Source organism: Ammodytes marinus (assembly GCF_949987685.1).
Source record: "Ammodytes marinus genome assembly, chromosome: 5".
Classification (NCBI taxonomy): Eukaryota; Metazoa; Chordata; class Actinopteri; order Uranoscopiformes; family Ammodytidae; genus Ammodytes; species Ammodytes marinus.
The window spans coordinates 4,413,531-4,435,571 of NC_137234.1; the positions used below are offsets into that span (position 1 = coordinate 4,413,531).

General features: G+C 40.1%; 3 protein-coding genes across 3 annotated transcripts in view; 1 reads left to right on the top strand and 2 right to left on the bottom strand.

The window, feature by feature from the left end:
• Positions 1-22,041, top strand: part of aass (aminoadipate-semialdehyde synthase) — a 519,315-nt gene that overhangs the window by 364,585 nt on the left and 132,689 nt on the right. The window lies entirely within an intron of this gene.
• Positions 291-14,994, bottom strand: deaf1 (DEAF1 transcription factor). Its single transcript, XM_080027615.1, has 13 exons — positions 14,721-14,994; positions 13,815-13,909; positions 13,308-13,434; positions 12,729-12,878; positions 11,710-11,849; positions 10,487-10,552; positions 9,162-9,206; positions 8,564-8,687; positions 7,291-7,425; positions 2,048-2,343; positions 1,496-1,594; positions 1,040-1,129; positions 291-617 (listed from the first exon to the last, which is right to left on the bottom strand). Exons 1-13 carry the CDS (start codon positions 14,917-14,919, stop codon positions 516-518), a joined length of 1,668 nt encoding a protein of 555 aa, XP_079883741.1. The 5' UTR covers positions 14,920-14,994; the 3' UTR covers positions 291-515.
• On the bottom strand, positions 15,285-21,543 carry bet1l (Bet1 golgi vesicular membrane trafficking protein-like). The gene is made up of 4 exons (XM_080027542.1): positions 21,513-21,543; positions 19,136-19,221; positions 18,527-18,583; positions 15,285-16,993 (listed from the first exon to the last, which is right to left on the bottom strand). The coding sequence occupies exons 1-4, from the start codon at positions 21,529-21,531 to the stop codon at positions 16,826-16,828; spliced, it is 330 nt and encodes a 109-aa protein (XP_079883668.1). The 5' UTR covers positions 21,532-21,543; the 3' UTR covers positions 15,285-16,825.

Here is a 22,041-nt window from a genome sequence, read left to right on the forward strand (position 1 = left end):
AATACTGACAGTAATAGCAATTAATTATTTCATCTCACTCAATTAAAGGTGAAGTCAGCAATTCTGGTTAACGCTTGTTGTCAAAATCAAAAACTACAAGTGATTATGACAACAAGCGTTCTCCAGAATCACTGACTCCACCTTTAATGAACCTTCATAGTAAAGTAGTTTAATGCTTTTTTGATGACGTGTATTGAGCTGCAGTTCCTCTAATGTCCACTAGAAGCCGCTGTGTTTAAACCCACTGACTTATCTCGACAAATACAGTATAAAGTTGGTGCAGTTTTAATGCAACATCTTCCGTTCTCAGGACTTCAGCGACCTCATTCTCATGTCGGTGTGAGAGGAATCCTTCAAAATAAAAGCTCCAGGAGGAAGATTTTTAGTCTTCAGAACAGGGCCGTGTAGAATTCTCTCCTCTTTGCCCATATAAGGAATTCCTGTCCGATGACCTCACCGAGATGTGAAGCCATTCATGTTCTTCGTACAGATAGTTGAAGCGTCCTGATTCAACGTCATTTCACTTTGTCCATATCGATGGTTGTGATTGGCTCGTCCTCCTGCATGACCACGCCCCCTGACGACTGACAGCAGGTGTGTTGATGTTCCTTCCAATCCTAAAAGGGAAAAAAAACATTATATTTCATTATCAGGTAACAAACACATAACCGTCACGGGCAAAATCTGACTTCCCTCCACATCTTAAAATACACCTTATAGAATGTACCAACTATGTTAGATATTTCATGCTTTTCTATAAAAAGTGCACAATTGTTATGCTTATCCGCTGTACTAACAACATTTTTCCTTGATAGAAATTCAACATGTTTGATAAAAGTTTGATAAAATTAAACCAACGATACACCAGGGAAAGAGAGGCGCTACTGCACCTTAAAGCGACTACAAGGAGCTTTTATTTATTGATTCTAGCGCCCACATTGGACAAAAGCGGTACAGTTTTTACGACACCAGTGAATAAATAAAAAAAATAAACTTAAATGTATTATTGAAAAACAAAAGACGTCTGGATCAGTCTTACCTTCCTCTGACAGAAGGTGGAGCAGTAGTTGACTTTGTGACATCCCGTGCACTCGCTCATCGCCACCCGGCCGCAGTTCACACACATTTGCTGTAGAACAGAAACAAGGCAACACAAGACAAACACATGAAAATATAAATTTCTGGAGACAGGTTTTAAATACGTCAGATGATTTCAATTTCTATTATTATGATTATGTATGTATATGTTCAGTAACAACATGTATAAGTTGATCTATGGGCAAATTAATTAGGAAATCAAAAAATGTAATGTCTGTATTTTAACAGACAGGGAGGGTCTGCTGCATTATGGGGACCATAGGATGCAATGACTTTGGAGATCGAAACAAAAATACTAGTGTATAGGTAAGTCAAGATTTGTCTCAAGTTGGATCATGCTTCAAGTTTTAAGGTTTTATCCGTAAAAAATGTAAGGATTGTTAAGTGTGTGTCATACGTTGATGATGATCTCTGTGATCTCAGAGCCCCTCTTTGCGTCCGAGTCGTCCGGCTGCTGGAACGTGATCTGGTTCTGAAACGTTGGACTGAGACCGCACTGAAAGGAAAAAGTCATTGTTTTAATATTTCCAATTATCATATGATGAAATAATTACATTTCTCAATATCTAAATTTGAGTCAATGTATAGGAACAAGGCAAGGCAAGTTTATTCATACACATATTTCATACACAGAGGTAATTCAAAGTGATTTCAAAGTGAAAAAAAATAGATGAATAAAAGAGGGAGAGAACGATTGAAAACCGTGGATGTCCATGAAGAAATAAAGGAGCATAAGTCACAATACATAGAGAAAAATAAATACATTTGTTAGTTAGTTCAGGGTGTGCTCGACCCAGGTTAGAATCCAGCCCCGGGTTGTTCTCTGCATAACATTCCACTCTCACTTTGTCCCATCGCATTTCTGTCTCTCCAAACCGTATAAAAAAAGCAAAAATACAAAAAAATAAAATTATCTAAAAAATGAAAACAATCTTAAGTGTGTCCTCACCTCCTTCCTGCCTGCCTGGCCCTTCTCGCCCCCTGCTGAGGTCTTGGCCTGTTCGATCAGAGCTTTCAGCTGCTGCACGTTGGTCATCAGAGTGTTGGCTAGATCCTCCAGGTAGAGCCAGGTGTTCTTCTGTCCCTCCCCCCCACCCACATGCCCCCCCACACCCATGTGCCCCGCCTCAAGTCGTATAGGCCCCTCCTCCAATGAGCTCACCAGCCCCGAGGAAGGGGACGAGACAGTCATTTTGGCCTGGACGGGTTGAGGAGCTACGGCTAGAGCTGGCAACGTGGTCAACACTGAAACAGAGAGAAGAAGAGAGACATAAAGGGTTATTTTCAGGAATCTTTACAGGCTAAGATTTAACACTATGAAAATACAGTTGGCATGTGTTTCCAGTAGTGATGTAGCAAATGTTACTATAAGCCTGTTAATATCTAAGAAGGTGTTTAAGCCAAATTTTTAGGTGGAGTCTGGAAAATAATCTGGTGTAAATACACAATACAAGCCAAAAAAGGGGCCCAGCATAGCTAGCAACATGCTAGTTTACAGGGCCTAGGCTGTGTGTTAAAGGTGCAGTGTGTAATATGACATCATCAAGAAAGTTCTACAAAGTTCTAGAATGCAACACTCCCTGGGTAACCCCACCCCTTTCGAATAATAACAGAAGCTACAGTGGCCTTCAAGGACAAGAACAATTCTGAATTTTAAACAATACACCTGATGACATTCCAACTATGACACTTTCAAGATGGCGGCACAAGGCCTTGGTCCAAAATATGCAGAAATATGGACATATATGAGACCCTTTCTAAGGGAAAAAAAGATCATTCAAAACATTTTTTTCAGCTATTATGCACTAAATTAAATGTACTCATGGATATTATAATTACTTTCTACAAAATCTGCTAGGAAATAAAACCCACAATTCTACACACTGCAGGTTTAACACTGGATTCATTGACACAGCAGATCGTGAGGAGGTATTAACTGATTTTGACAAAAGTCGCTTAACAGCCCATGAAAATCTAATTTTTTGCACACTTTTGGGCATTTAACTTCTAACTGTTGAGTGTGTTAATAGGTGCAGTATCTCTGTGTAAATGTTACCAACTCCAGAGCATTTATTTGAACATTAGAAAGTCTTGTGTGCACATGTTGAGCGTGTGCAGTTATCCTGTTACTGGGACCATATTAGCATCTCTCCTTCACTTATGAACTGAAGGACATAGAATCAAACCGAGCAGGTCAGTGTGTCTATGCGTCCTCTATACGTTCCCTCCCGCCCTACATACCAGCTCTAACATACGTTTATATTCTCACAATGGGGTGTTCAAAGACACCTTGGAGCTCGGAAAGGCTAAAAATAACCGCACATCCATCTCAGCTACTGATTGAACGGGTAAAGGTGTGTGTGTGTCCTAGCAGGTAACTGGAGGGTTTGATATAGAATGAGTCTTCAGGGAATACTCACTTTTTTTCTTCACTGCTCATCTGACGACCATATAAGGGCTGCCCTATATTAATGCTACAGTTTGGGGGGGGGGGGGGGCTACCACAAGAAAAATGTGACTTACATGTTACACCTAGTACATGTAGCACTTACATGTGGAAAATTATAGTTTGGCTTATTTGAAGCTAATGTATATATTTTCGTGATTCTTGCGGCTCTGAGTTTGCACTTTAAAGGCCTACTTCACCGGTTGGAATATGAAGGTGTATTGGACTCGGAGATCCTATTTAGTATAAATGTGCAACAAAAAAATAAAAAATCGGATCATCCTAGCCTGAGAAAAGGCAGAAAGAGTGTTTTATGGTCTCACTGTCTAACCCTACATTTTCCTTATTGTGACATCACAGTAAGGGTTAGGATTAACAGGACAGCTGGGCCAAGGGAAGACTGAGTGAAGACTGAGGGAAGAAAAACCTCATTCATTATATTATAATAGTGATTTTATAATGATAGAACGCCGGTTCCGTATGGGTGAAGGGATTGCTTTAATGGTTTGCCTGCACTTAGGATAAAAGTGTCAGCTATATGTAATGTTATGTAATAACTATGGAGGCATGTAAAGGGCACATTTGAAGAGTACTTAAAGGCCTACTTCACCAGTTGGAATATGAAGGTGTATTGAACTCGGAGATCCTATGAAGTATAAATGTGCAAAAGAAATTGAAATTGGATCATCCTAGCCTGAGAAAAGGCAGAAAGAGTGTTTTATGGTCTCACTGACTAACCCTACATTTCTCTTTCTGTGATGTCACAACCGGTGAAGTAGGCCTTTAACAATTTTAATTTTCATATTTTCTGGTAAAAATAATAATTTAAAATGCATTATGATTTATAGGAAATATTTGATTTAAATAAAGACTTGAACCGAACATCATAAAAGTTTACACGGTTAGGTTAAGTGCACTCAAAGACGACATTATCTATGGGGGGGGGGGGGGGGGGGGGGGGAGACGCCCTACCAACTGTGCTAAGGGCGCCCCAAGATTGATCTTCTTCTGAAAAAAATATTTGTACTTATCAAGATGGAATAAATGGATGGTATATTAAATTGGGACAGGGCACGTGGTTGTTGATTTGTCCTCTCCATCCTCCTCTGTTGGAGACAATTGGATCTGCCTTCCACTCACTGTTTACATTGATGGAATACATTTTTTTTTTGGGGGGGGTTGGGGGTGGGGGTTTCCATGCTTTATTTGACAGTGTTGAGAGACAGAGATGAAATGGGGAAGAGAGGGGAACCACAATAAAAAAAACACTATTTATATTCCAGAATATAGTAAGTTTAAACCTGCATTGTGTAGAATTGTGGGTTTTATTTCCTAGCAGATTTTGTAGAAAGTAATTATAATATCCATAAGCACATTTAATTTAGTGCATAATAGCTGAAAAAAATGTTTTGAATAATTTTTTCCCTTAGAAAGGGTCTCATATATGTCCATATTTCTGCATATTTTGGACCAAGGCCTAGTGCCTCCATCTTGAAAGTGTCATAGTTGGAATGTCATCAAGGTGCATTGTTTAAAATTTAGAATTGTTCTTGTCCTTGAAGGCCACTGTGGCATCTGTTATTATTCGAAAGGGTTGGGGTTACCCAGGGAGCGTTGCATTCTAGAACTTTGTAGGACTTTATTGATGATGTCATATTACACACTGCACCTTTAATGGAGAATGGATATAATACTGTAGTAGTTTCGTACTCATAAAAATATTCAAATTAAAAATCCTTATCTGCACCTTTCTAAACGTTAACGCCAAAGAGAAAAACTCCTGTTGTGTTTAATTGCTCGAGTCAAGAGTTCATATTAATCTGGCATCCGTTTCAGACAACATGTGGATTTCTGACAGATTAATCACAGAATTTACTTTGAACACACAGACACACACACACACACACACACACACACACACACACACACACACACACACACACACACACACACACACACACACACACACACACACACACACACACACACACACACACACACACACACACACACACACACACACACACACACACACCAGGATTCCTCATTAACCTCAAGGTGAAGGACAGAGAGACTGCCCTAACAGCTGAATCACAGCAGTGTCTCTCGCTCTGTGTGTGTGTGTGTGTGTGTGTGCGTGTGTGTGTGTGTGTGTGTGTGCGCGCGTGTGTGTGTGTGTCTAAGGTCCAATTAGTAACATCTTAAACCCTTTAAATTACAGATATCTTGTCCTAGAAGTTCTACATGGAATATGTGTTTGAGCCTCGACATTAATAATCAACATTAATAGTGTAATTGAGATCACTGAATGGTCCTTTCAAGAGAGAGGGAGAGAGAGAGAGAGAGAGGGACAGAGAGGGAGAGGGACAGAGAGAGGGACAGAGAGGGAGAGGGACAGAGAGAGGGACAGAGAGGGAGAGGGAGGGAGGGACAGAGAGGGAGAGGGACAGAGAGGGAGAGAGAGAGGGGGGAGAGCGAGAAAGAGAGCGAGAGAAAGAGAGAGAGAGAAAGAGAGGGAGGGAGAGAGAGAGAGGGAGAGAGAGAGAAAGGGAGAGAGGGAGAGCGAGAGAAAGAGAGAGAGGGAGGCAGGGTTCGTACAGCTTTTTAAGAGTAAAATTCAAGCACTTTTCCAGCACTTTCAAGATAAAATGTCAACTTTTTCAAGGAAGCCGAAGCTTTAAATATATAAAGTATATAAATAAATGCTTATGATTTCATACATTGCCTGTAAAATGGGAGAGAGAGAGAGGGAGGGAAGGAAAGGGAGAGAGAGATTGCTCCTTTAAAGACTAGTCTTTTGGATAGGGCATCATCAGTCACACAGTGCTCACTCCCACAGAGCTGCCCTCCCCTGAGAACTCATTACAGCGTCACGACAACTCTTCAGAGGGCAGCCAGGTGCTTCCCCAATGTCTGATAGGATGATGAATAGCCTGCATCGAGTAGGACGCATTCACTCCTTTAAATGACTACTTCACCTACATGGAACCGGCGTTCTATCATTATAAAATCACTATTATAACATAATGAATGAGGTTTTTCTTCCCTCAGTCTTCCCTTGGCCGAGCTGTCCTGTTAATCCTAACCCTACATTTTACCATGTGTGATGTCACAAATGGGAAAATGTAGGGTTAGACAGTGAGACCATAAAACACTCTTTCTGCCTTTTCTCAGGCTTAATCCTATCTAGCTGTCCCCACTGCAATATGTTCAGAACTCAGCTGCCAGGGTTTTAACTGGCACTAAGCCCTGGCAGCACATCACCCCCACCCTGATGCAGCTCCACTGGTTACCAGTTAAGTCCCGGATCAAGTTCAAAATCCTCCTACTCACCTACAAGTCCCTGCATGCTCTGGCCCCCCGTTACCTTTCTGACCTGCTCCATCCTTACACCCCCCTGCGGTCCCTCAGGTCCTCTGCTAAGGACCAGCTGGCAACTCCCCGCACCAGACTCAAGACCTTTGGGGACAGGGCCTTTTGTGCGTCTGCCCCCACTCTGTGGAATCTGCTCCCCCTCCATATCCGCTGTGCCACTTCAGTGGAGTCCTTCAAGAAGCTCCTGAAGGCACATCTCTTCTCAGAGGCCTATGACCTCTAACCCGCCCCCACCCCCCTGTGTACACAATCACTGTACTTCCCCCCTTTTTTGTGAAGCGACCTTGGGTACCTTGAAAGGCGCTATATAAATTCAAATTATTATTATTATTATTATTATTAAGGAAACACACATCGTGATGGAGGGTTACCTGCTGTGCTGGTGAAGACCTCGCTCTGGGCCGACCCCTCTGAGATGAGAGCAGCAGCAGCAGCAGAGGCGTCTCCGCCAGGACGGTCGAAGGTCAACGTCCCCGAAGTGAACTGACCCGACGGGGACACTGTGACTGTGGAGGGAGGAGGGACGGGCGGATCAAGATATATTTTTTTAAAGATTTTTTTTTGGGGGTACTTTCAAGATGTATTAGATAGTACAGAGTTTAAATGGGGGGACAGAAAGAGAGAGGGGGGATGACCTGCAGTAAAGGGTCGGATTTGAACCCGCGACCACTGCAACGAAGGCCGGAGCCAATATGGTACGCGCTCTATCCACTACGCCCCCGGAGCGGCCCAAGGGTCAAGACATTTATAAGGACAACGTTTAAATGTTCACACCACGGATCTGATGGAAACTCAATAACTTTATATGACTGTTGGCTTTATAACGAGCTTAATGATAGCTTAAAAGTGTTGCTTTCTGTGATTGTTAACTATGTGATTACTATTGCAATGGGATCGCCTCTATTTGTGGTATCTGTCTGTAATGTGTCTATTGTGGACTCTACTCTACTCCTCTGTCGTTTTGGTTTTTCACTATGTGAAGTGAATACATTCCCATAAAGTGTAGGCTACCATTTAATAGTTTCTTAATGATATGATGAGAATAAACTCAACTACGAGACTAGAATTAAAGCTGCAGTGTGTAGAATTTTGGGTTTTATTTCCTAGCAGATTTTGTAGAAAGTAATTATAATATCCATAAGTACATTTAATTTAGTGCATAATAACTGAAAAAAATTATTTTAATTATTTATTTTTCCCTTAGAAAGGGTCTCATATATGTCCATATTTCTGCATATCTTGGACCAAGGCCTAGTGCCACCATCTTGAAAGTGTCATAGTTGGAATGTCATCAGGTGCATTGTTTAAAATGTAGAATTGTTCTTGTCCTTGAAGGCCACTGTAGCTTCTGTTATTATTCGAAAGGGTTGGGGGTTACCCAGGGAGCGTTGCATTCTAGAACTTTGTAGAACTTTCTTGACGATGTCATATTACACACTGCACCTTTAACTATTAGCAGTAACTAGAATTATTTTTTAGGGGTCCACGGTCAAAACATCTAATCTGAGAAATGGAGAATATTTCCCCCCCCCCTCTAACTCAGAAACCGTGAGCACATTTAAACAGTTATAAACCCGTTGATCCTGAAACACAAACTATCTTTTCTCTTCTTTCACTGTGCGATGAAGAGGTGACCTGACGTACATGTGGTGCCCGGGGTCAGTGTGATGTTCTTAGTGGAAGGAATCGTCTTCTTGGGGGGAGAGAGCGGGGGCTCGTTGTCCTTCTTCCGTCTCTTATACGGGACAAAGAGGCGAACTGGACCGGTCTGCGGAGATGGAGACACAGATGAAATACTGTATATGTCTCTGATACATGGAGATAGAAAACAACAAGAACCTCATTTATTTTCAATACCCTAAATATAAACCTGTTTTTGTTACAAAACACGTGTGGTCAAATGTTAAATATAGGAGTAGTAATAGTAGTAATTTATTTCGGTCCATATTAACTTTTTATTTTTTTTACTTAACAGAAAAGGTGTAGGCTGACATTGTTGCTCATCATACAAATCTTAATATTCATCATAATAAATAAACAAAACAGAAGTTCCAAACGCAAATTCCAAACAGAAAATATTCAAACACAAGCAGCTGTGCAAGAACTATTGAAAAGATCATTTAAATGAGGAACTATCCGATCAGAGAAAGTAAGAAAAAGTTATTAGAAATCTGACCTTTGACGTCAGCTTTCAGAATAATAAGATCAAAGCTACAAGGAAAAAACTAAATATGAAATGTACCATATTGATGTTTTCTGTCATCAGATGTTCTCCATCCTTTGGACCCTGAAGAGACAGAGACAAACACAAACCAAGATTTAACAATATGATCCAGACTGACCATTTTACTATTCCATATTTATCTCTTCAATTTATCAATGAACCCTACAGTTTATCTGGCGACTAAAATATCAGCAAACATATGATTGATTTTATTTTATTTGTGTATGGACATGACAAAGACATTGGACAAACCAGATGCAATGTTTTCAGTGTATTAGCATAAATGCTAGTTTACAACACCTGTCCACAGGAGGCTTTTAAAAACAACAAAATAAACAAGTCAAAACAAAAACAAGATCAAATACTGATAAAAACTGACAATTAAAAGAGTAAAAATGCAGAATACAATGGAGTACAGAGCAGCAATATAATAAGTCAAATATATATATAGGATACGTAGAGTAAAACAAAGGCAGCATGATCAAACAATACACCAGTTGTAAATTATTTGTGTGAGCACTGTTGATTTGAGCCGTTGTTTAAGTTCTCTGTTAAAAGTGCTGCTATTAGTCTCTAGTTTTAGACTAGTGGGCAAGAGGTTCCACAGTTTTGCCCCCTTTGCAGAGAAAACAGACTGACCGAAAGATGTCTTGATATCCAAAGTTATTTGCACAAACAGGCTCTGTTCATAATGAAACCGAAAATATCTCAAAAGACTGGAACAAGACATTGGCAAGGCAAAATGATCATGAAAGAAACCTAGATTTTTGTTTGATATTTGCCAGGTAAGCTCCACATGACAAAGACAAAAAGCCGTCCGTTATGGCCTTTGTGGGAAGGAAGAAAATTACATTATTTAAAGATTTCCCGTCATGTTCTGTGGCTGAGAGCACGAAGAGAAACAAAGCATTTCATCATAAAATGCCCCTTCAGTCTTCCTTAAGTCAGCCATAAAAGTCAAGTTATAAGGAAAAGAGATTCCAGAGCATGCGGTGGGCATAGGGAAGAGGTAAATATAGACATGTGTATCGTTTATAATGTACTGTATATCGCGTGACTGGAAAAACCCAAATGTCCTAGGCTGAAGAGGGAGAGTCATTTTAAACAATGAAGGCACAAAAATGTATGCAAACTATGAGGGATGGAGGGATCTATTAACTTAGTCTTTACCATGTACGGTAAACACTGATGTCTCTGCAGCCTCCTAAGCAGACATCCCCCCTCGCCCAAAATACCAGGACTATGTCCAACACATCTGTGGATATTCATGTTTGAAAGTTCCTTAATAAACATGTCTGTCGTCCTTCGTTATAAGTTGTTGTTGGTTCTCCTGACTGACTCACCCCCGTGATGTCATCACAGCAGGCCGCACAGGTACAGGAAGCAGCATGGGGGTTCAGGATACGCTCCTACACACACACACACACACACGCGCACACACACACACACACACACACGCACACGCACACGCACACGCACACGCACACGCACACGCACACACACACACACACACACACACACACACACACACACACACACACACACACACACACACACACACACACACACACACACACACACACACACGCACACACACACACACACACACGGTTAAACTCCAATTTAATTTCATCTTTCTGTTGATGCACCCAATTATAGCAACAACAAAAAAACAAGTTTCAGATTCAATATCATTAAAGTACATGATAGGCTAATGTACGATAATATATAAAACCAACCATACACTACATTCAGGTACTTTCAATTACAGCTCTAATGTTGACAAATATGGTTGTCTATTAGCTATTTGTATACCTATTGCTCTTAAAAGAGTTGTATGGAATGGAGTGTAATGTTTTGTGGTACTGAATTCCATTTATGAGCTGTTCTGTAAGCGATTTTTTTTTTACTTAAACCTGCAGTGTGTAGAATGTTGGGTTTTATTTCCTAGCAGATTTTGTAGAAAATAATTATAATATCCATAAGTACATTTAATTTAGTGCATAATAGCTGAATTTCTTTTGTGTGTGTCATAGTTGGAATGTCATCAGGTGCATTGTTTAAAATTTAGAATTGTTCTTGTCCTTGAAGGCCACTGTAGCTTCTGTTATTATGGCCTTCAAGGACAAGAACAATTCTAAATTCTAAACAATGCACCTGATGACATTCCAACCATGACGCTTCCAACATGGCGGCACTAGGCCTTGGTCCAAGGTATGGAGAAATATGGACATATATGAGACCCTTTCTAAGGGAAAAATAAATAATTCTAAAAAAAAATTCAGCTATTATGCACTAAATACATACTTATGGATATTATAATTATTTTCTACAAAGTCTGCTAGGAAATAAAACCCAAAATTCTACACACCGCAGGTTTAAGAGAGTTTTTTTCAGGGGAATTTCAAAATCACTTCTAGTAATTAGATCAGAATCAGAATCCTTTTGTCATTGTACAATGTACAACGTAATTGTAGCAGCATCACAGTATACACACAAACACAAACTATAAAAGTAGTAAAAAAAAATAGTGCTTCTCCTTTTCAATACTTCAGTGCATCATTACCTGTATGAGACAGAGCAGAGGGCGGCCTGCGTATCTGATGCTCCTCTTCCAGTCCTTGCTGCTCGCCCGTCCCGCCAAACCCTCAAACTCAGTGGGAGTGAACCACTGCTGGTTGTGTCTGACACAGCGACCTTTACCACCTGAACACAACACAGTCAGTTAGGTACAAGAGCGTCTTTGAGTGCCCTCCAAAAAAGCACTATATAAATAAATGGGGTGGTAGGATGGCCTCGAGGAAAGGTGGTCCTTACTTAAAGGAATACTTCACCCAATACGAAACCGGCGTTCTATCATTATAAAATCACTATTATAATATATTGAATGTAGTTTGTCTTCCCCTCAGTCTTCCCTTGGCTCAGCTGTCCTGTTAATCCTAACCTTTACCATGTGTGATGTCACATGTTATACTACATAGGATCTCAGAGTTCAATGCACCTTCATATTTCCACCGGTGAAGTAGGTCTTTAACTGTGCAACAAACAAGTGTTGTTAAAAAAAAATGATATAGTTGTAGCTCTTCACGGCTGCCACCAGATGTCAGTACAGTCTTGTGTAACTGACATCACCTGAGGTCTGTTCCATTAAGAGGCTCAGAAGGTTAATCTCTGACAAGGTTGAGAGAGACCACTGACTGAGTTCCACCTTTAAAACTCTTCAAACTGCGACTAGAAGGAAGATGGAGGACACGGGGAGAATTTCAACTGTGACAGCATCAAAGTTATTCTAGAATGCTCTTCTCACTTCAATGATCGAAGGGTTGGCGGTTCGATTCCAGCCCTACTACGTGTCTCATGGATGTTGTGTCCTTGGGCAAGACACTTCACCCACCTTGCCTCGTGTGAATGTGTATGACTGCTGTATGTTTGCGGTGGTCGGAGGGCCCGTAGGCGCTGAATGGCAGCCCCGCTTCCGCCACCGGTATGACTGTGTGTGAATGAATGGAACCTGGAACCCTGCAAAGCGCTTTGAGTGCCTAGAAAAGCGCTATATAAATCCAATCCATCGTTATTATTAGTCACCTGATCCCAGCCTGTTCTTGTACAGCACTCCGCTGCTGTTCCTGCAGCGCACCGGCAGCTCGTTGTTGTAGACAGACGGGTCCCAGTTGTATTTGGAGCCGGACTCTTTGTCCTGAGGGGGAGTCAGAGGGGTGGGCGGGGTCTGTGGGCCTGAGGAACGCACAGGAGGACGAAACAAACACACACACACACACAGATCAGTCTGAGAGATTGATAGACTGGATTGATGTAATTTACTGTAGGTTCAAGTTTTTATATTTGTCACACACACACACACACACACACACACACACACACACACACACACACACACACACACACACACACACACACACACACACACACACACACACACACACACACGCGCACAGCTATACTTGTCAGGATATTCATTTTCATAATACATTCCCTGTACCTCTTAACCTAACCATCTAAACTAAATGCCTAACCCTAGCCCCAAACTAACCCTAACCTGAACCTTAAAACCTTGTCTTAACCCTTAAACCCTTTGAAGGCCTTAGTTGTACAAGTACACACACACACACACACACACACACACACACACACACACTCCTGTACCTTGTGTGATGGAAGCAGCAGACTTGAGGCCAGTTGCCTCCACGATGCTGCCGTCAGTGTGGACCACGATCAGAGTGGCCTTCTGGGCGTTGAGACCTTCACCCAGCTGGAGGGTCGTCCTACCGCTCTGTGACACACACACACACACACACACACACACACACACACACACACACACACACACACACACACACACACACACACACACACACACACACACACACACACACACACACACACACACACACACACACACACACACACACACACACACACACACACCATGGCTTAGCCTTTTTAAGACTTTTTAACACCAACAAACTCCTTATGTTTGGATTAACACTGGACATGTGCAGTAGAGTGGGGTTCAATGTGTGTGTGTGTGAGTGAGTGAGTGAGTGAGTGAGTGAGTGAGTGAGTGAGTGAGTGAGTGAGTGAGTGAGTGAGTGAGTGAGTGAGTGAGTGAGTGAGTGAGTGAGTGAGTGTGTGTGTGTGTGTGTGACCCACCAGCATGTGTTCAGGGAGACTTCCCGACGTGGCGACTGTTGTGGTAAAAACGTTTTCCTCTGCAGCTTGAACTTCTCCCACCGTCACAGTCACCTCTATACAACAACAACAACAGTCACATCATGTTTCATCACTTACATCTTCAGATCAGTAGGCTGCATTTTCTGTATTATAGCTTCAGTATTCCTGTGATCACGTACTCAAACTGGGCTGGGGTGTTGTTGTTGATGACAGCATGTAAAGCTAGATAGATAGTTTTCAAAACCAACTTCACAAGTTAGACATTTCAGGTTGGTAGTTGCTTAATTGTGTCTGTCATTCCCAAAATGTTAGAGCACCATTGCTTAATTTAGTTAATGATTTGAATAGATTAAGTGCACTGTAGCCAAATAGCCTAAAGACGTATTTGAGGTAGGCTAGATATATTCAATATGCTATAGGCCTATAGCCTACATCTTTAAATTTAACAATAATTGGAGCTTGGCAGCAAAGGTATTGCTGATATGTGCAGCAAACCTACTTCAAATGTTGATAAATAAGTTATAGAAACATTGACAGTTTAATAGGCTACCAATCGTGGACATATTCATTGTCTTTTAAGACTTTTGAAATATTTATTTAATATCAATGGCAATGGGGGCTTTATTTTTATATTAGCCTAATGAATTAAATGCCTTATAACTTTGTTATGATCTGGTAAGTATAGCCTAGCCTACTGATTCACGTGTATCTGTAGTAGACTGTGTGTTCTCCATATCACAGAGAGGGCATGTGTAGCCTAACTATTATGATTATCACCACCACACGTTGTCTTCCAGTCAGTAGCCTACATAAAAGAGGTGTTAGCGCCACCCTGCTCTCTCGCTTGGGGCCTGCTCCTGACACAAAGCCGCCCGCCTTCCTTGCCTGCAAACGCCGCCTCAGCCTCGTCTGGGTTCGGCGGGGATTCGGGATCCATGTCGATGTTTCCCGGTTCGTCCTCGTCCATCACATTCACAGCCGCCATCGCAGTCACTTCGGGCTCCGATTCGGTATCCGAGCAACAGCGGCCGTTGGGCGGATCATCCAACACGAGCGCCTTCGTGGCCGAGTCTGCTTCGTCCATTTTCCGAGTCCGACGGACGACAAAAGCCGAAAGTCAGAATCCGAATTTGAACGAGTAGTAGCCGAACCCGCAAGAGAACCAGCCAACGACGAGGCTAGATAATGATGAAAATGTGGTGGAAAAAAGCGCAACAATGCTTTGTATGAAATCAGAGGAATCGTTAGAGAATCCGGTAAGGTAAGCGCGCGGTGCGGACGGTTGCTCGGCTGTTTGTTTACTATGAAGTCTCAGGAAGGAGAGAGATGCACCGGAAACTGCCGAAAAACCCCGAGTGGAGCCGAAGCGACACATAGTGGCCATGCAGAAATAAACAAATCGGAATCAGAGAAGAAAGAGATATTTAGATTATTAGATTTTATTGAAATATGATTTGGTTTAAGTTGGTAATTTGAAGAAAAAAAACGGTATCATTTCAAATATACTTTTTTATTTCAAGACGTTCATAAAATCACCTCAAATGGTCAGTGACCCTCTCCATAGGCCTAGTGCCCAAACAAGAGCAATTATCCCAAATAAGTTCAACAATTAAAACCATTTATAAGATGTGTTTTAATAATATTATTAAATGCCGTCTGTGGCTGATACAGGCCAGACAGCTGGAATGTAAACACAGAGAAAGGAAACTATTTTTAACTCTCTTATCTCTTTATCATTGAACTGCTTCCCAGACAATGGCTAGGATGTGCCATTAAATAAAATAGAAGTTATCATACAAAATGTCCCCGTTAACAATAAACAGAACAAGTCCCGAATATTTTAAACTTAATATTAAAAAGAACCTGCTGATGAAACTAAATATAACATCTGAACAAGCTGAAGTTTAAAGTTTTGTTTAGGAAAATATAATAATTTACAATATGTGGTGTTAATTTATGCCTCATCACCTTTCAATAAACTGAAGGACCAATCAAATTTAATTACATGCTCACAAGAGCTATCTGAATGCATAACATGTATAACGTGTTAACAAACTGAAAATAAAAGCATGGAAATTAAACAGTTGATTGACAGTCCTTCAACACATGGCACCTGCTTTGCCCAAATTCCACTCTACACACAATTTGTCAGACAGTCAAATGTGCATGTTGTATATTCATGACCATGTAATGCAATTTTACCGGTGAAAATAAAATGTGAAATCAATAAACAATCCCATTGAAACCTCACAAAGTACTGGACCCCTTTGACCATTGTGTAGCAGTATCTCCACCAAATTAAAAAAATGTATTTGATTATTTGCAACAGAGTCCTTAATTTTTTTCAAACATTGCTAACTGAAAAAATAGAGTACCGGCAACAGCACAGAACTTCTTAGTCAGAAAGAAATGTTTTGTTTGGGCCTTTTGTAGTTTGCATATTCACTTCAATTCAAAACTTGCTTTGGATTATTGTGTAGTAACCGAGACACACACTTTTTAATAAAACCTATTTTGTTGTTGATGGTTCGTCAGCCAATGACACTGGTACTTGAGCTGAATTCAGGTTCCTCCAGTTCCACCTCTTGTTTGTCCAGATTAATTTAGCCGACATGACATCTTGGCTGAAGCGGGAACGGACAAATGCTTTGCCAAAGTAGAGAGTCCCAAAGTCCAGGCATGTTTATTTGTTTTTTTTTAAATACACCAGTATATTAAGTTTAGTATGTCCACACCCACCACCATTTCCAATGCTGGGCTGGTTGACACCCTACTGCTTGTCTGTTCAACCCAATAAGTATGTCCAAGGTTCAACCGTTCAACAAATAGTTTTTCTGTCTAGTTCCTGTTTGCGATCTCACTTTGGTGTAGAATAAAAAATGTCTTCTCCTGTTTGGGGATAAACCACAGATGACAGTGATGATGACATAGTCCACAGTCTTAAACTCCACATCAAAACTATAGCTCGAGTCTGAAATGTATTTTTTGTGTCAGCGTTGAATCCTGGTCACCATGTAGTAAAGCATGAAGAAGACCAGCACCATTCCCATGGAGACGTAGCAGAGGATGCGCCGGTTGTCTCGGCCGGATCGGACCATGGTGGAGAAACGCTTCACGCTGCCGGTCAACAGGCCCGTCGCACTCATGAAGTTTGAGTCCTTAAAAGAAAAGAAAGAACGGTTAATGAGATGATATTACTTTTATAAACATTAAAAGGTGCAGTGTGTAATATGACATCATCAAGAAAGTTCTACAAAGTTCTAGAATGCAACGCTCCCTGGGTAACCCCAACCCTTTCGAATAATAACAGAAGCTACAGTGGCCTTCAAGGACAAGAACAATTCTAAATTTTAAACAATGCACCTAATGACATTCCAACTATGACACTTTCAAGATGGCCTTGGTCAAAAATATGCAGAAATATGGACATATATGAGACCCTTTCTAAGGGAAAAAATAACAATTCAAATATTTTTTTTCAGCTATTATGCACTAAATTAAATGTACTTATGGATATTATAATTACTTTCTACAAAATCTGCTAGGAAATAAAACCCAAAATTCTACACACTGCAGGTTTAAAGGTGGAGTCAGTGATTCTGGAGAACGCTTGTTGACTAAACCCTTTTTGTCAAAATACATTTTTTTTTCTCCAGCGCACACAAAGTAAAGAGATAGGTAGTGGCTTGTGAGGAGATATTCACTGGTTTCTACAAATATTTCTTGAGACCAGAATGACTGAATCCATCTTTAGCTGAAGAGAGAGATGCAATCATTTTATCAAATGTTACAATCCACACAAACAAACAAAGAGATGAGACTAACTTATTCTTTATACTTTTATTTATAACATTTCTGCAGCTATCTCTTGGTAGAGGGAATCTCTGGTGTGAATGTTGGGGTCCCAGTTATATCAAGGACCAGCATTAAGAATAGATTTCACCACTGTATCACATTGTAAAAAACATTCATTCATCCCAAAGGTCGCAGAGTCTAGAGAGACTTTTTAAGGGGAAAAAACACAATGATAATTTTGTTGACATTAAACAACTATGCTCCCATGAAGATTTAAAAGTGAAATGATGGCTCGGAATTGGATAAAATGTTATTGAATGTAAAATAAAAAAAAATAAAAATAATAATCTATGTTGGAAGAAACCCTCTAAAATGAAAGAATAGATAATAAATCATTTAAATGCCAGCCAATCACAGAACAGTATGGTATCCGAGGCAACAAGCTAATATTCCCACTTGCTCTCTTTGTTGAACTTAATCTAGCATCTATGATCGATTGCTCTTCCTTGGGTCCCCAAAGTTTTACTCTGAATTTCATACATGGGATTTTGCAGTTGAATTTGGCACGTTGATTTTTTTAACGTTGAATATTTGATTTTGAATTTGAGAACATTGTAAAATAAAGGTGAAAATTAGTTGTTTAAAATGTAATGAGTTAAATTCAGAGGCAAAAAATTCAGATACATTATTTCAATGCGGCAAAAAATTCAGATGCATTATTTCAATGCATAAATATTCAGTGCTTAAAATTCAATTGCTTTTTATTTTCAAAATCCGATTACACTCATTTACTTCCATAGAACAGCTGTTTCCAAGGATATGGCGTATATAAAAAAAACATAAAACAAGTGGTAATTATAATTTTCTATATTGCTGCGTGAACTTGAGAGACTCACCATGCCGTCCAGGTACTCGTTCTGATCATCAGCTTCTCTGTCGATGTCGTATGCAAGCTGTCGGATTCAGAGACGAGACGGATCAGTCAAAGTTAAAATTGCATTTCTAGAAAAAGAAACTATTAATGACCTAAAATGAACATTTGCATCATCTTATCATGAGCCCAATCACACAACTCTTGAGGCAATCAAAGGGCTTTAAAGCTGTACAGCATATGATACCCTCCGTCCGTCTGTCCTGATTTAATCCCAGATCAAATGCACACTGATGGGCGGAGATTTTGTCTTCTGTTGTTGAAATGTTTTGTGGAATGTCTGTACTTTTATTTTATTTTTGGGTCATGCCTTGATGAGCTGTTTATTGACTAATCTGTTGTAAATGAAGCTGCTGGGATGCAAGACACATTTCAGACCTGCTCTGACAATAAAGTATAATCGTATCATGTTGTTTGGTATATCAGTGCAACATTAATACCGACAGGTGTGTGGGCTGTCTGTCAGAATAAATCAACAGGGAAGAATTGCTTTTGACAATAAAAACCTTAATAACTATATTATAATCTAGATTGAGCTGTTAGATGAAGAGAGCAGCTATTGGTGGTAACTCACAGATTTTAGTCTGGAGACTTTTGTTGCCAGGTTCTCAGCCAGACGTTTGTTTTCAGCATCCAGCATGTCGTCCACAGAGCCATGACCTGGAAAATGCACAAACACATCAATATAGATTAGACATAAAACAATGTGTAAAAGTGCTAAAACTTGTTGTAAACATTATTTGAGAAAGTCCCCAGTAGTTATATTCAAATAAATTATTTACAAATGTGTAACCGATATTGGTTGATATTTGAAAAAATAAGGCAAAGTCTTGAACCCTCTGTTAATCAGTTTCTAAACCTGTTACACTTTATTTGACCAGTCCAGGACTTTAGCAGTAATCCTGTCCATCTTTCATTTTGTGACTACAACAGTTACATTTGAAATATTATGGACTGAGTAGCTTGACATTCTTGACAAATAGAAGTGTATTAATACTAACCAAATATTAACATTAGGCTAAGTAGCCTATGTAGACTAATGCATCATTTATTCAAAGTACAGCAAAAGGGAAACAACAGTCATTGGTTTCATGACGTCATCAGTCAACCGTTACTCGTTGTTATGGGCGTGGCTTTCAGATCCAAAAGTTCGGGGTTTCCAAGCCTTTTCAGCAGGGCTTTACATTGTCGAAGGATAACCGGTAATTTAATTACTGGCTAAGGGTAAATATATTATTTAAGTTTTATAATTTTCATAAAAGTATTTAAAAGTGTATGTAAGAGGATAAAGTCAAACAGCTCGCTTATCCAACAGCGCCGCCTATCTTCATTGACCTTGGCTACGTAAGTAACTAGCCAACGTTAATTACCGTTGATAACTGTTGCGGCATAGTGGAGCTTTATGAAAATCATAAAATGTGTATAAAATCGCCACTACACATCAATTACACATTTTTAGTCGAAACTAAGTTGAGAATAATATTCGCTTCAGTGTTGAGGGAAGTTTAACCACAAACACATCGTGTGAAACTGATAAATATCATTTTCTAACATGCTAACGGTCATGGAAGATCAGTGTTTAGCATTAAGCTAGGTAAACGTCAGTTATCATTCAAACCAAAAGTTGTAGTTCAAACCATAGGCTCATAATGTTCATTGCGTGGTCTGTTGGCTGTCTAATTGATCAATATTTTACTTTAAATTAAGAAAACAAGATCTTCTAGTTGAATCGTTAACATTTACATACACTTTATACTTACTGACGTTAGATTTGACTTGTTGTTACCTATCGAATAATAACGGCCATCCTTACCGCCGTTTCGCAGTGGCATACACATCATACATTTGATTTGGTTTGTTACGAGCTCTAAATATTATTTCCCTCTGATTCCTCTAGCCCCTCCCTCTATGTTTGGGTTTAGGACTAAAGTAGGATCAGCAGATATAGCTTGCTGTGGGGGAAAACAACGTAATTTCGCGAATAAAGTGGAAATACATTTGAGTGAATAAAGCGAAATACAATGTCAATGTATGTAAGTTATATCGTCTGTGTTTCAATAACGTTTGGCTTTTGAGTTATTGATCTCGGATGTTCATATCTGTCAACATCTTTCTAACTTTACCTCTTTACCTGTCGAGTTTATTCTCGACATAGCATTTCGCCTTTTTCTCCTCGAGATTTACCGTAGTCTTTCTTACCGAAGCTCATAATGAAAACAACTTCCTCTTGTTCACTCACTTCACTACTTTTCCGTAAAACAGTTATCTCGGCATTACAACTCATATAAAGTCGAGATAGAGTGAAAACAGAGGCAATACAATGTATAAATGTATGTATGATTCCACGTCCGTTTCCATGCAAGCAAACACTTGTCATGGTTACAGATTTTGACACAACATCGGTCTTTTGCTGTTGATATGAGTTACCACAATGTGAGCTAAAGACACTGACCCGGACTAATGTGTCCGGTTATACATTTCCTATAGTTCCTCTAAGCAGGACATCCTTTTTCATGCCAATTACAGTAAGCTAAAACCAACTTCATTTACAAACGTAAACAAGAGTTCACTTCTCTCTCGGAACATTAGATGGTAATCATGTGCACATATAAGTTGAGTATCAGCGTGCCTCAAATATACAGGAAAAATACTGTTAGCATTTTGTTGTTTGAGTTATTAGCAGTCGAGCCCTGTATCATGAAAGCGACAGACAGCTAACTTATAAGTACTAAACGGCTAGTGTCCTCAGCTAGTTAGCCAACTAGCCAGTATTCAGGTTTGTGTTTGGCTCTAAATGCAGTAAAAATAAAGCGAGACGCCATAAGCAAAGGCGGCCCAATCTTACGTTTAGATGATAAACTCCTTTACACGTCTGTAACATTAGTTCTGTACTGTCGGAAACGGTTAATGGTTGAACATTTAGAAGTGAATACGTGTCAAATTAATATTACCTCTATTCCAGTCCGCCATGTTGATAAGTGACGTCACGATCAGCTGTGTACAGGTTTGGTGGATGCATGTGACCACCAGAGACTGGCACTCCCCCAGGTTGAGTTTGTGCTGTGTATTGACTGTGTGTGGCCATTGGGTGGCAGCACACACACACAGACAGACACAGGCACACACACACTCACACAGACAGACAGACAGACAGACAGACACACACACACACTTTACTGACTAAACCAATTGAGTCAGATTAATGAATTAAGTAAGTTTATTTAACAGACTTTCAGCTTCTATATTAGATGAATTAATTTATTTGAATTAAAACAGAGTGACTCCCCTTCAGATCTGTGTTGTAACCTGCAGTAAACATTGTATACCGGTAGATCATTCACAGTTTTGTGTCATTATGAATCTGGTGCGACTGGAGAGTTTTGGACGTCGTGTGGGGGCATGGCCATGGCCCTAAACTACAGCTTTGCTAGTTTATAAGTTGTGTTTGTGTCTGGAAGTAACGTATAACAATTGGTGAGC